Source organism: Pinus tabuliformis, chromosome X (assembly GCF_031772625.1).
Source record: "Pinus tabuliformis cultivar Carrire ecotype Pingquan chromosome X, CPIR1, whole genome shotgun sequence".
NCBI classification, from domain to species: domain Eukaryota; kingdom Viridiplantae; phylum Streptophyta; class Pinopsida; order Pinales; family Pinaceae; genus Pinus; species Pinus tabuliformis.
The window spans coordinates 10,657,528-10,672,907 of NC_142308.1; the positions used below are offsets into that span (position 1 = coordinate 10,657,528).

General features: G+C 39.3%; 1 protein-coding gene across 5 annotated transcripts in view; it reads right to left on the reverse strand.

Annotated features, from left to right (window-relative positions):
• The window catches only part of LOC149138028 (uncharacterized), a 329,683-nt gene that overhangs the window by 300,936 nt on the left and 13,367 nt on the right, over positions 1-15,380 (reverse strand). For all 5 annotated transcript variants that reach the window (XM_089448539.1, XM_089448541.1, XM_089448542.1 and 2 more), the window contains one exon: positions 5,661-5,813. In XM_089448539.1, the coding sequence (XP_089304665.1) occupies positions 5,661-5,813 (153 nt within the window). The remainder of the gene's footprint in view (positions 1-5,660; positions 5,814-15,380) is intronic.

The window sequence follows — 15,380 nt, forward strand, 5'->3', positions numbered from 1 at the left end:
ACAGAGTTTGATCTTGATGATTAACCAGTGCTAGGGTTTTAGAATGTTTATTGACTTTTATTGAGGTATTGGTTGCTATTGATCCATATGTGAACAAGGGGTGTATATGACATTACTAACCGATGGTTGCAGATAGCTGTTGTGGGTTTTCATTTGTATGAGGATGCCATGCCATATATTTTTTGAGACAGATATGACATTGTTGGGGTTTCAAAGTTTAGCAAAGATCTATTGCAGAGGCTAATATGCATGATGATGACCTTGCTGAGCAATGATTGAGCAGAAGCAGATCTTGTTGAGCAGAGATTGGATGTTACTAGGGTTTTGGTATTGCAGAGGAATGGTTAGTCTGTTGATATGCAGAGAGAGAATAATGTATTGGGCAGTGCATTGGTTTTGTATTGTAGAGGTCAAATTGACAGTTGAGCAGATATTTCGGTATCTGATCGTTGAACAGTTGTATCACACGTATTTTGTATTGATATTAAGCGTGAGTGGATCTAGTCTGAAAATTGCGAAACGTGGTTTGTCGTCTGATCGGGGTGGCATGCTGGTGCGAGGAAGGAGAGTGGAGTCTCTTTCAGGTTGGAGCCTGAGAACACTTCAAGGTGGAAAGTGTTGATTTTGGGTAGCATCAGATGTGCTCTAGCTCCGAAATTTTGTGAACCCAGAAATCGTTAAAATAATTAATATTTTTAGATATCATTTTGGGATTCAACTGCGTTAAGTAAGATCATTCACGTATGACCATTTCCATGAGAGGTAGTCGTAACTGACTAATTTCTCATGATTTTTGAATAGTTCACTTAGCACTCATTGCATCGGGTGTCAGAGGAGTTCTGGGATGGGTGACCTCCTGGGAAGTCCTGGTTACCGGGTGCAAGCCCCGGAAGTGATGATTGATGCTATGTGATTCGTTCTCCACATTTCACTAGTTTCAATCCCACTTCTTCACCCCTGTGAGCATCACCCGATGCAATGAGTGCTAAGTGAACTATTCAAAAATCATGAGAAATTAGTCAGTTACGACTACCTCTCATGGAAATGGTCATACGTGAATGATCTTACTTAACGCAGTTGAATCCCAAAATGATATCTAATATAATGCACTGCGTAGAACCCCCATACTTAAATTCAAAAAGAGTCAAGGGATCTCTACTTGAATGGTTCATGAGGCACAATACTTGCTAAGGTTTTGCAAATGGGGTAGCAAGCTAAGTGGGCTTGATTGTGGGGAAAACTCCACAGTTAAGCGCGCTTGAGCCAGAGGAGTTCTGGGATGGGTGACCTCCTGGGAAGTCCTGGTTACCGGGTGCAAGCCCCGGAAGTGATGATTGATGCTATGTGATTCGTTCTCCACATTTCACTAGTTTCAATCCCACTTCTTCACCCCTGTGAGCATCACCCGATGCAATGAGTGCTAAGTGAACTATTCAAAAATCATGAGAAATTAGTCAGTTACGACTACCTCTCATGGAAATGGTCATACGTGAATGATCTTACTTAACGCAGTTGAATCCCAAAATGATATCTAATATAATGCACTGCGTAAAACCCCCATACTTAAATTCAAAAAGAGTCAAGGGATCTCTACTTGAATGGTTCATGAGGCACAATACTTGCTAAGGTTTTGCAAATGGGGTAGCAAGCTAAGTGGGCTTGATTGTGGGGAAAACTCCACAGTTAAGCGCGCTTGAGCCAGAGGAGTTCTGGGATGGGTGACCTCCTAGGAAGTCCTGGTTACGGGTGCAAGCCCCGGAAGTGATGATTGATGCTATGTGATTCGTTCTCCACATTTCACTAGTTTCAATCCCACTTCTTCACCCCTGTGAGCATCACCCGATGCAATGAGTGCTAAGTGAACTATTCAAAAATCATGAGAAATTAGTCAGTTACGACTACCTCTCATGGAAATGGTCATACGTGAATGATCTTACTTAACGCAGTTGAATCCCAAAATGATATCTAATATAATGCACTGCGTAGAACCCCCATACTTAAATTAATATTTTTAATAGGTTCCTAAGTCTAAACTTAGGAAAATAAAAATATTAATGGGTATTAATAAAGATAAGGGTGAGAAACTTCTAAGTGACGAGGATCAAGTTTGTTTTAATCTTAGCCGTTGATTAGGGACTTAATCTCAGCCGTTGATTAATCAACAGGAAAAGTATAAAAGGAGGCTTGAGGGTCAATTGGAGATACACTTGAGAAATTAGTCAGTTCGATTTTTCTTGGGCGTGGTTTGCTGAGAAAATCGAAAAGGTGATCTGAGTTGCAGTGAGAGGGGCAGTTCGGCAGAGGGACTTCAGTCCAAGGTCGAGAATACATAGCAACAAGGCAGAGCAGCACCAGGAGAGACAGTGCAGAGGGAGAGCTCTAACGCGGTGACGTAGTGTCGCAGTGATGCAAAGGGAAAGCTTTGACGCAGTGACGCAAAGGGAAAGCGCAATGACGTAGTGTCGCAGTGACGCAAAGGGAGAGCTCTAACGCAGTGACGCAGTGTTGTACTGACGCAATGATGCAGTGTCGTAGTGACACAGTGACGCAGTGTCGTAGTGACGCAGTGATGCAGTGTCGTAGTGACACAGTGACGCAGTGTCGTAGTGACGCAGTGATGCAGTGTCGTAATGACACAGTGTTGCAGTGTCGCAGTGACGCAGAGGGAGAGCTTTGACGCAGTGGAGCCTAAGGGGTCTTAATGACACAGCTCCTAGAGGAGGTGACGCAGTTCCAACGCAGAGCTTGGAGCAGCCATCACTGCCCAGCACTGGGAACAGCACAGTCACCTGTGGGGTTTGTTCATCTGTCTCTGGATAGAGGTACTTCTGTCGGGTTTATTCTCTGTTGGGTGAGCCGGATTTGGCACCCTAGTTGTATTCAAAAATCTACTTAATAATACAAACCCTCTATATGCTGCACCGGTTTTCCCGCATTGGGTTTTTCCGGGGACGATTGTCCAAAAATAACGGTGTCCCTTGTGTATTTGTCTCATTTCATTTCAGTTCATGATCTGTATGTATGTGTAGTCTGCAATAGTGTTTTCATCGCTATTTAAATAATTAAATAACTTGTTGAATGTAAAAACAAGTAGGAGATGGTAAACCAATGATTGTAGTAGGATTTCTAATGTGTAGATTCAGAAATTTTCACAGAAAGGTGGTGCTAAGGCAAGTTGGAGCCTGCACAAGACATTGGAGCATCCCTCCAATTGCCACTGGTAAACAAGGTGTTGGAGCATCCTTCAATTTGGAGCATGTAAAGCCAGCGCGAGCTAGTAAACCAAAGCATTGGAGTGTCCTTCAGGTTGAGCATTCAGTGGTTTTACTCCCGGAAGGGTTTCCACCTAAAAATATGTTGTCTATTGTCTTGATGTTTGTGCAATGTTCAATTGTGTTGTTTACTGCTCATATGATGATGATTTATGTTGACCTAATGTTAACGAGAATTAATGCTCTATGAAGTTAAAAATACTAATTTAAATGAAATAATGATTCAACCCCCTCTTAATATTCCCAACACTACGTGAGATTTTTGGGTTGAGTCTTGAGCACAAAAATCGAGGATACTGTACAACATTTAATGTTGGAAAGCATTGATTTCTAAGTTGAGTGGCATGCAAATCAAGGCTATTAAGGCACATATTTCAAGGCAATGGTAGCACAAAAATCAAGGACATCTATAGCATTGTTTTCAAGGCAGTGTGGGGCATATTTGAGATAAGCTTGTGTTGTATTAATTGTTGATTGTACTAATGTCCCAAATTCTCTTAAGGAAAAATAAATCTCCCTTCTTCATTGGCTTTCCCTTCGGGGTTTTTCCAGGGTCAATTTGACCAAAAATTTCTTGTATTCAAATTTCATGCATGCTTGTATAATTTCTCAGCAAAAGTGAAAAGTAAAGTAGATCTCAAGTGTTTCTTGTTATGAGATTTAAATTCAAGTTTATATCAGATTATGGGGAGGGCATTGAACTTGATGCGAAAACCAGACTTGAAACCAGGAGGGATTTACAATCAAAATTTCCACAGCACCAAGGGAGGAGGTTACACTCAACATGTATTTACACTTGTCCTTGCATATTTTTGGACAAGAACACCCATTCTGGCTTGTTCTTTGAGATCCTCATTGTAGGGGCCCATATGTCCATGAGATAAACTTTGTAAGGAGCTGGATGCAAATGCCCACTATCCTAAGCATATATCTTTTCACAGAGTACCCAGATTGCCACCAGATCAATGCCAGTAAGTGTAAAGTGGCTATAGCATTTCATAATTGTGATCATAATAGAAAATCTAACCAATATCGAGGGGTCACAGTGATTCAAATTTGTCGCAAACCCTAGCCCCATTTGAACTGCCCAACATAAAGGAGGTTTTGAAGGGATATCCTAGCTCCAAATGAAAGCGCATAACAACTTTTATCATCCCAAGGAGGAGTATTTCCCTACCTTGAAGAACACCCTCTTTCACTTGGCATCTATTATTATTTTATGAGGGTACTTAAGAAGTGGTTATCTAGAAGGGAGTGCTCAGCTTAGAAAGTCCTAAAGCAGCCCATTTATCCAATAAGGAAAGCATCGTCAAGATTTTGTTCATGTTAAATAGGATGAGTGACTTTTCTAGAACCTTCTAATCAATTTTTTACTAATATTTCTTGGAGAGAAGAAGGATCTAAGGCTCTCTAGACTTTTTCTAATTAATATTTTATTGTAAAATTAGTTGAGGAGAAAAGGCTATAAGAAGATGAGTTCTCCTTATTTACAAATCTGAAGTTCAAATAGAGAAAATCTCCCCTAAAAAGTCCAAGGGTATTGTAAATTTGCAGGTTTGAGGAAGGAAAAGCTTGGGTGATTTAATCTATATTTTGTTGCAGTATAGATCATGTTGATGCTAGGACTGCCATATAAAATTATGCTGCTATATATCTCTATCTTCATATCTGTTACTTTATGTGGACTGTTTAAATGCTAATGTTTTGGAGAGGTATCCATGCCCTCCTTGTCCATTAATGTAATCACTATTATCAAAGAAGATTAATGTTGTTGCTCACTCCTATTCAAAGGATGTTTTGATCTCCTTGCTTTATTGATTGCATCATCTATTAGAGTGGTTTTGACATGGAAAATGACAAAGCACCCTAATGGGCTTATCATACAGTTTTTTGCATCAATGTGGTTGAGTTAATTGGTGATGTTTATGTATAGCATAACTTGCTGATTTCTCCTCCATATCACAAACTTCTTCATTGTGTAATGGTTTGACTACATTTTGCCAAAGGGCAAAGCACTCAGTCTTACTTATCTTCTTACCCTTTATTTAAAGAAGATCATTAAACACACAATGTACTAATCTAATTTTCAGATATGTGCTAATCGACAGCGTACTTATTTCAACCCAGGGAATTCCCCCACTTGTGTCTGAAGAGACCAGGCCTAAAGTGAAGAGAGGATTTACTGAGGTGACAATGAGCAGAACTTCCAAGAGTTGAACTAGGGTTTGTACCTGAAAGATTGGACTTAACTTGTATGCAGATTTAAGAGTTAACAGGCCATGTAATAGTTTTTGACATCTTTAAATAGGTAGATAAGACAACAATCCATAATAAAGACATCCAAGGTTTTAAAAAAAAAATTGAAGGAAAGAGTTTTTAAGAGAATACATGCTGAGGGCATTTGAACTCCCTTTTTTTCGACCATGAATGCCCTTGTAAGTTTTTAGCACAAACCAAATGAAATGCTCGCTGACAATTGAGAACAGTGCATAACACTTCCTTTCCTGATGACACCAAAGCCTTGCACTGATAGCACTCCACCTGTACATCACACCATAACGTCACAAAATTAACAATATAATAACATATAACATCAGCAACTTCCTATGCTCATTGTTACCTACTATGTGCCATTCCAATACAACAACAACATGGCAGAGTATCATTATCAAATCACTATTCATAATTCAAGTATAGCTTGAAGCAAAAGGCTCTATCATATGTCATGCAAACCAGGAAGAAATATGCATGCAAAAAAACTTCAGACAAGATTCACAAAGAATGAGATTACCATTTTTTTGTTGAAAATGTAACTAGCATCAGTCTTCATAACTGCTGTTTGGCTCATGACATTATGTCATTCTTATGTATTGATCAAAAGAAGAAAGAAAAACGATTTATGTAGCATGGATTTCATGCTTGGGTCATTGGTCAAATAGGTCAAGACATCCATTGCATGCCTATAGGGATTATCATAAGTTAAATTGTCATTGTCATTATGTAAAAGACCTTATTGGGCTCTTGGATCAAAGAAAGAAAAATTATTTTTCTAATTGAATATGTCTAGAGGGCTCCAATAGTAAAGTCGGTCAGCCTGCTCATGTCGGCCTTGAGAAGGGCTTAAAGAACCTATTGAAAGGGTATATAAAGGAGATACTTCGACCTCCTTGGACTGTCAAGTGAACGAACATATACATATATTGGACAAGGTCTGCAACTCATGCAAAGAAGCTAGAAGAGATGGTTTGTATCAGTGTAGCACCACCCATAAAAGACCCGCGAGTACACGCGGGTCTTGGCGGGATCTATAGCGAGATAGGTCACTCATACAGAACCCGTGGCTAAGACCTGTACTCGCGTAAACTCGTATTGAACCCATCTACTCGTATAGGACCCGTGGGTTTAGCATTAGACCTGTATCGAACTCTTATTCGACCCGTCGACCCTCAATTTGCATTTTTTTTCTTTTCTTTTTTTGGAAAAGCGGTGGAGGGAGAGGGAAATTGGAGGCAAGAAAATGCTTGATAAGCACCTCCCTCCCTTCCATTTGTCATTCTCTTGTCATTTGAGTGTTTGACTCATTTCTATGAGTGTTGAGTGACTCCATTACACAGTGAAGAAGCTCTTGGAGGAGGCTAAAGGAGGATAAAGGAGGCTTCATCAGATCAGACCCAACTTCATCACAAACAGGTAGGCTTCATGAACAAACTTTGGATTGCTTGTTTGAATGTTTTCCATGTAAAAAAAAATTGTTTTCAATTTAAAAAAAATGGTTTTTAATTATTTTTTAATTTACAATTTAATTTTGGGCCCTGTGGCTGAGTTTCTCAACCACACAAGGCCCTGTGTGGCTGAGAAACTCAGCCACATGGCCTTTGGGCTGAGCAAACTCTCTCCTCAGCCCGCAAGCACTATGGCTGGGTTTCTCAACCACAAACGGCCCATGTCCACAGGGCCTTCAAGCCCGTGTGTCTCCTCAGCCTGCAGGCCCTAAAATTGTAAATTAAAAAAATAAATTGAAACTGAACTAAGAAAGCAATTAAAAAAATTTGGAAAATAAAATTACATTTAAATTATTGAATTTAGAATTGCAATTTCCAAAATATCAATTAAACAAAACAAAACAAAAAAACTTCCAGATTTCGTCACCATGCCACCAAAGGTTACTAGAAAGTCTCATGATCCAGCATGGGCACATGGTCAATGACTCATTGTCGGTAATGACCACCATGTCAAGTGCAATTATTGCAAAGCCACAATGCATGCAAGCATAAACAGGCTAAAATACCACCTAGCTAGAATTCCTGGGAATGGTGTGGGATGATGTCAAAATTGCCCTGATGAAGTCACTGCTGAAATGGTAGCTTGCTTTGGAAACCATTAAAATAGAAAAAGTTCCAAGAGGGCAAAAAGGAAGGATAAGATTATTGGGATAGGTAGATCTTCATCTCAGAGAAAACCACAGATTCAAAGTACAGGTGTTGGTAACTGTTGAAATTTCTTAGTCTAACCCATTAGAAATTTTCCTGCACTATCTGGTTTATTTCACTTACTTGTTTAATTATTGAACAAGTTATTTAACCATATAAATACTGAAATAAACACAATGCAGACTCAACCATCTACAAATCATCAACTGAAAGAAATAGACAAACACACAAGGGACAACGTTATTTTTGGACAATTGTCCCCGAAAAAACCCAACTTGGGAAAACCGGTGCAGCAGTTCTGAGGGTTTTATTATTAAGCAACTTTTCTTGAGTACAACTGGGTGCCAAACTAGCTCACCCGACAGAGAAATCAATCTGGCAGTAATACCTCTCTTCGAAAGCAAATATTCGACAAGTCTGCTCCACGAAAACTCTCGAACGCCTCTCTGAGGCGCTGCATCAGCCCTCCTGGCCTCTGCGTCAGCCTAAAACCCTTTGCATCAGCCCTCTGATGATTTGCGCAGGCTCTCTGGCCCTTTGCATCACTTCTGCAGCCTCTACGTCACTCACGCAGGCCCTCTGGCCCTCTGCGCAGTCACTCTAGCCCTCTGCGTAGCTTCTGTTGGCTCTGCGTCTACCTCTCTGCCTCTGCGCTGGTCTTCCGGCACTATCTCTGCCTCTCTGCTATGCACTCACTGCCCCTCGCTGCAACTCTGATCACTAGTTCAATTTCTCTTAGAAAACCCCGCTCTAGAAAATCGAACTCACTGATCAATCTGGTGTATCTCCAACTGACCCTCAAGCCTCTTCTTATACTTTTTTGGTTGAGTCTTCAACGGCCGAGATTACATCTCTCATCAATGGCTAAGATTAGATTTGGCTTGATCCTTCTCACCCAGTTTTATATTAATACCCATTAATATTTTTATTTTCCTAAGTTTAGACTTAGGAACCCATTAAAAATATTAATTATTTTAATATTTTCTTAACCGGGTGGAATTTTCCCAATCCATTTCTGGGTCTTGGAGATCTCATGTCATTTGGCCTCTCCACCAATTTCATGGCTAGAGCACATCCGGTGCTACCCCAAATCAACAGTAACTCCTCTTCAAGTGTTGTGGCAAACAAGAGTATAACCTCTTATTTCTTCAGTCCTTGTACAACTCCAAGATCTCAACCAACCTTGGAGAGTTTTAATGAAAAGAATAGGAAGGAGCCAGATATGGCAGTGAGGATGTTTTGGTACCATAACAATCTTTCATTTAACTATGCAGGTCTTATTTTTATCAGCCCATGGTGGATGTCATTGCAAGTGTTGGCCCTGGATACAAAGCCCCATCTTATAATGTACTTAGGGGGAAAGAGCTAGATGAAGAGCTTGAGTGTGTCAAGGAAATTGGAAAGCATTAAAAGCTCATGAAAATTTACAGGTTGAACAATTATGTTTGATGGGTGGACAGATCAGAGAGGTAGAACAATAATAAATTTTGTTGTAGCTTGCCCTAAAAGAACCATGTTCCTAAAATCTATTGATGCATCCGCACATGTAAAAGATGCACATTTGATTTTTACATTGTTGGTTGATGTGGTGGAGGAAGTTGGGGTTGCAAATGTTGTCCAAATAATCACGGACAATGCAACAAATTATGTGGCAGTTGGAAAGTTGCTTTGTGCCAAATATCCACCATTTTTTGGACTCCATGTGTTGCCCATTGCATAGACTTGATACTAGAGGACATTGGGAAGTTGGAGTGGGTGTAAGAGGTTGTGCAAGAGCAAGCAAATTACCAAGTATATTTATAATCATGCTTGGGTGTTGAACCTTATGAGGGAATTCACACAGGGCGAGCTTAGTCGCCAGTTGTCACACGGTTTGCTACAAACTTTCTTTCCCTCCAAATCCTTTTGTATGAGTACCAAGCTTTGAGAAGAATGTTTTGTAGCTAGCAGTGGGTACTTTGGAAAGATAGCACAAAACCAGAAGCATTGTCTACGAAAGCATCTGTCTTTGGTGATAGTTTGTGGGACAAAGTCATTGTGATTGTCAGCTTCACTGAGCCACGTGTGAAAGCCTTGAAATTGACGGATGGAGAGAAACCTGCAATGGGATATATTTATGAGGGCATGAACAAGGCAAAAGAAGCCATCAAGACTTTCTATAAGGGAAATGAATCTAAATATCTCCCTTTATGGCAAATTATTGATTCCAGATGGGACAAGCAACTACATTCACCATTGCATGCAGCAAGAGCATATCTCAATCCGAGCTTATTCTATAATGAGGGGTCTAACATCCAAAGAGATCCCGAGGTGATGAAAGGTGTCATCATATGCATTGGGAAGATGTTCCCGGATCAAGATATTCAAGACAAAATCAACATACAACGAGATATGTACAAGGAAGCATCTGGCATGTTTGGATTCAGCTCAAGCCAAAGTCTCAAGGACAAGAAAATGCCTTGTAAGTGCAAATTATTATAACTTTGCTTATAATTTTGCTAGGTCTCTTTTATATGTTTGGCATTGCAAACTGATAATCTTTGTTATTATTTTTTTACAGCTCATTGGTGGATAGATTGTGGCATTGAGGCACCACAATTACAAGAATTCGCCATCAAAGTTCTAAGTCAACCTGCAATGCTTCTTCTTCTTAGCGCAATTGGTCAGTGTTTGAGCACATCCACAGCAAAAAGGAAAACAAGTTGGAGCATAAGAGGTTGGAGAAGTTGGTTTTCATCTACTACAACCTTTGAATGCTCACAAAACAAGTGCAACCAAAGGATACAAATCCAATTTTATTGGATACTATTGATTTAGAGTCTGATTGGGTTGTGGAGGAGTCCCCTGATTAGAGTTGGCTTGATGAAGAGACTGAGGATCTCTCTAGTTTGCCATCTCAAATGGAGACTCCAAATACAATTGCCTCACAGTTGTTTTAGCCTTTCGATGTTGGCACTAGCTCCATGAGGGCTTATTGTAGGCGTAGTCGTCCATGAGTGATGAGACTCAAGATTACTATGAGACAATCATTTATCATTTATGACATATATATTTGAATTTTGAACTTGCTCCCATTTTTTATTTTAATTATGGCATCATGATTCATTTTTTTTATTGAGTATCTACATATTTTGCTTACAAAAATCGAATATGTTATGTCGTACTTTTATAGATATGAGATGATGTTATGAATTATTGCATATATTGTGGTTTTTATAACTTATAAGGATTGGAATTGTCATTAGTTTCTTTTTTGTGCTTAAAATTTACCATATTTGAAGCTTTTTTTTGTATTTTGATTAGTCTTATATGAGTCTTATACGGGTTGTTCCTGAGTCTTATACAAGTCGACGAGTCAATAGCCAGAGGAGTCTTATATGAGTACGAATCGTGCAACATTGGTTCGTATCTCATGAAGGATGCAAAGAAGTTAGAAGAGTTGGTATGTAACTTGTAAAGAATGTGAAAAGGCTAGAAGAGACTACGAAGATCTAATCCATGTCATTTTTTGTTCACTCATACAAGTTCCTAGGTTCTACTAGGGTTTCCTTGGGACCGAGTTGCGAGAAGAACAAGCTTTGGAAAGATGTTGCTTGATGATTTTGTGTGTGGGAACTTGGGAAGGCAGGTTGGTCTAGTTGACTTGATTAGAGCCCTGGTCTAGGATTTAGTTTTGGAAGTCTCCTTTGAAGTTGATAAGAAGAGAAGTTCTTGTGGGTTTTCCCCTTTGGAGGGTTTTGCCCTGGCTTGGAACCTATATCTTGTGTTCATTTGATCTTCGTTGTTTTGGCATTTATTTGATGATAAGAACATAAGCATAATCAAGTTAAGAAGAACCTAAAATCACAGATAAATGGCAAGAAAGGAAAATGTTAAATTAAATATGCTGCCCTAATCCATTTTTCCAACATGGTATCAGAGCAAAGGTCAGTAATATAGGCAGCTAGAAGATCAAACAAAGTGGCTTGCATTGCTCTTTAAAGTCAAGATAAAGGGACTGTGCATACTTGCTTTGAAGGCTGAAATAACTGAAGGCACCTACATGCTACTGTGAGTCCAGAACTCTGTATTTAGGGCCGAAAGTCTTGAGATTGGAAAGGCCGAGAAGCATATATCTGGAAACCATTTCATCTTTTTAGAAGTTCGAAAAGGCACTGTAAAAGGTCTATACAAGACAAGGGAACTGTGAATGGTTATTAAAGAATCTGAATCTTGTTTGAAGTCTAATCTATTTCAGGTAGTCGAGCTCTACTTGAAGGGTCGAGATCCCTATCTTAGAGGGTTGAAGCTCAATTAATCAACTAAGTTAAGACCATGTTAAATGAAGCACCAGCACTGTAACTTAAGAGAATATTAGGAGAGTGTTGAGAAGGCATATCAGTCCAAATTCAGGTAGTTTTAGTCACCCTAACCAGAGGGTCATATTCACCTTTCTATAGACCTATATCATTCAAATACAAGGCTAGAAGAAGCGGTACAGTTCATTAAAGTATAGCATCTTGAGGCAGCCACAAGTCCACACTCTTTGAAAACCTATTTTATCAGATCAATCTTGTGATTATTGGAAAGGAAGTAGTTGCAGGGCTTCAGTTGTGGCTTCAGGTGCCTCAAGAAATAGGTACTAGACCTATTGTCCAAGACATTGATTTAAGAAAGAAGGCGTGTACCTCAGATGCTTGAAAAGAAACGAGCTGTAACATGTATGGACTGTTTGATAACTGAATTATGCCTAGCTAAGATTCTTTATATGATGTTATACCCTAAAGAAATTTGTCCAAGTTTTATGTGCACAATGGAGAGGGTTGAGACCCTTGGTGAAGACAATAGCTAAAATATCTCTATGTACTTCGGCACACTGGTTCTGTCTATTGAAATACAATCACCCTCAAGTGTTGACAGAAGAATGGAAGTAGGGACAGAGGTAAAGGTTGGTGCAATGAACTACAATAGAAGTCTAGTTTGATGAATATCCTAACCAGAATTATAGAGGAAGTTAGTCACCTTTAGGAGAGCATCTTGAAGCCAGCGCTCATGATGATAGTGGAAATATCAACACCTTGGATTGTGAAGAAGACCTTTAGCAACATCTACAGGATAATTCTAACCAGAGTTGGTGGAAGAGCAGAAAAACAGTCTCTTGGAAGAGTAATCTTGGCATTCTAAAATCATTGGAAGACAAACTTTGGTGGAAGCAGCAAGCTTTGGCATCTTGAAGCATCATAGAAGGTCGAGATGACACAAGAAAGCTTTGTGGCAGACATTCAGTGATCATGAAGAACTAAGGTATGTAGTCCTTCAAGTACGTATAACTGTTTTATGGGTCTAACATGAAATGTATTAAGGTTTTGTTGCATACCTTGGGCTTGTAGACTTCATCTTGCCTAGGGATTGTTAATTCTAGATGGTGCTTGGAGTACGAAAACCCTTGTCATGTAAGAAACCCTAACCCTAATCTGTTTGTTCCCTCATAGAAACCCTAGCTTCTAGGGTTTGTAGGTAGTCTAAGATATATGGGAACCCCTAGAAGGATAAAATCTAGGGTATGACATAGAGACCCTAGAGTTGCTTAGGGTTTGTACTTGAACGCCCTAGGAATTCATCCTCTAAGATTCAATGGAAACCCTAAATTGTAAAAATTGTCCTCATGCTTTTGTTATTGTATATTTTGCCTGGTTGTACTTGTCGGAAAATATTATAGGTACATAATGAAGGAAGCAAAATGAGAAGGGTAGCTAACGAAAGCAAATCCTTTGCTTTGGTGAGCATGATGGTCAAAGGGAACTATAAAGACCCTGAAGGAATAAATGCTAACACGTTCATTGGTAATCGAAAGAGTAAGCATGCATCATTATAAGAATCTTGACTTAGTATGGCATCATAAGATAGAAGCATGTGATAGTAGCATATTTAGAGTCTACTTGTTTGAAATGCTTGAAATCATCTAGTCCTTTAAGAATGAAAAGCTTGGAGACCATTATGCATAAGTGTTCATCCGTACATTGTCTAACACTATGTTAGAGGTAGTCACTTTGCTAAGTTGAATCCTCAAGATCCTATAAGAACCATCACTTTGGGAGGTTCTTGAAAAAAGCATTATGACAAGGGTTGGTATACATTTCATATCATACGAAAACAATACTCTTGAATAAATGAAGGAATGCAGTTGGTTTAGTTGTAGATCGCATGTAGCTAGATGATTGTGTGAAAGATTAAGAATGTATATTTAAAGTAACTTCGAGATAAGATTCATATAATCTTGTAAGAAAAGTTGATCATAAATTATGCATAGAGAATCTTTCATCTGATGCCTATAAAGATGAATTTGACTTACTAATAAGACTTTCTCGCTAGAAATATATGTATATATCAGTGATCAACATCCAGCATAATCTCCAGAAGCAATGGTAACTTGGTAATCAAGTTCAATCCAATGTTGCGAACATCGGCATCGAGATAAAATCGGCAAGGGTTTGGAAAACCAAAAAACCGGGAAAATCAAGAAAATATCGGTAAAAATAGGCAAAACATCAGCAAAATCAAGATACCATCAATGATCAAAATATCGACAAACATCGGCTAGGCCAAAAAATCGTGATTTCGAGATAAAATTGGGATGTTATCGAGATGTTTGCAACACTAGTTCAATCCTTGGGCACTTTGAAGCATGAAGGAAGATTCATGTGGAGATGGACCTTGAAGATGTTGATGAAGAGAAAGTGGTCACAATGAGGTAAGTCTAATGTTATATTTATTGTTGGTTATTTGATTAACATATTGGTTTGCTACCTGGAAGGATGTTGTAGGAACCCATGATGATAGTTAAGGAAACTTCAACTATATGAATGAAGTATGTAGAGGAAAGCTTAATATGTAATGCCTTCATTGATGATAACAAGATGAAAGTCATGTGTAATATTCATGACATGATGTCATGAACCCTATCTCAAGTGTTAAAGGATGGTTCCATGATATTCAAGAAGGTCGAAGTTTCTCTAATGACATGATGATAGGAACCTGTATAGCCACTACTACTATGATCTCCACTAAAAGAACAACTTAGTTGATGTTGGACACATCTCCCTAGTTGAGAGGGAGCTTGGATATATATTCTCTTTTGTGTATATCCTCGCTGATCGAGAAATAATGATGATGGGCATACTTCATGTGTCATGCACTAGGCCAGGAGTAATAGTCGTACATCTAGTGAAGGCCATGAGGAGAGAATGAGGTCTGAAGGATTGGGTAAGCATCTGAAAAAGTTTGACCTAGCACCGACTAGATCATGGTAATGAGTCTTCGGACCTTAGGCTGAATAACCCGTATGGGTTGGTATCTTGGCAGGTAGCCTAGATGATACCTAGATACCTATTAGGGTTGGTACCTTGGCAGATAGCCTAGATGGTACCTAGATCCCTATTGGTGTCTTGGCAAGTAGCCTAGATGACACCTGGTGTCTTCGCAGGTAGCCTAGATGACCCCTGGATCCTTGTTAAGATGGTGTCTTGGCAACTAGCCTAGATGACACCTGGTGTCTTCGCAAGTAGCCTAGATGACACCTGGTGTCTTTGCAGGTAGCTTAGATGACACCTAGATCCTTGTTAAGATGGTGTCTTGGCAGTTAGCCTAGATGACACCTAGATCCTTATTAAGATGGTGTCTTGGCAGGTGGCCTAGTTGA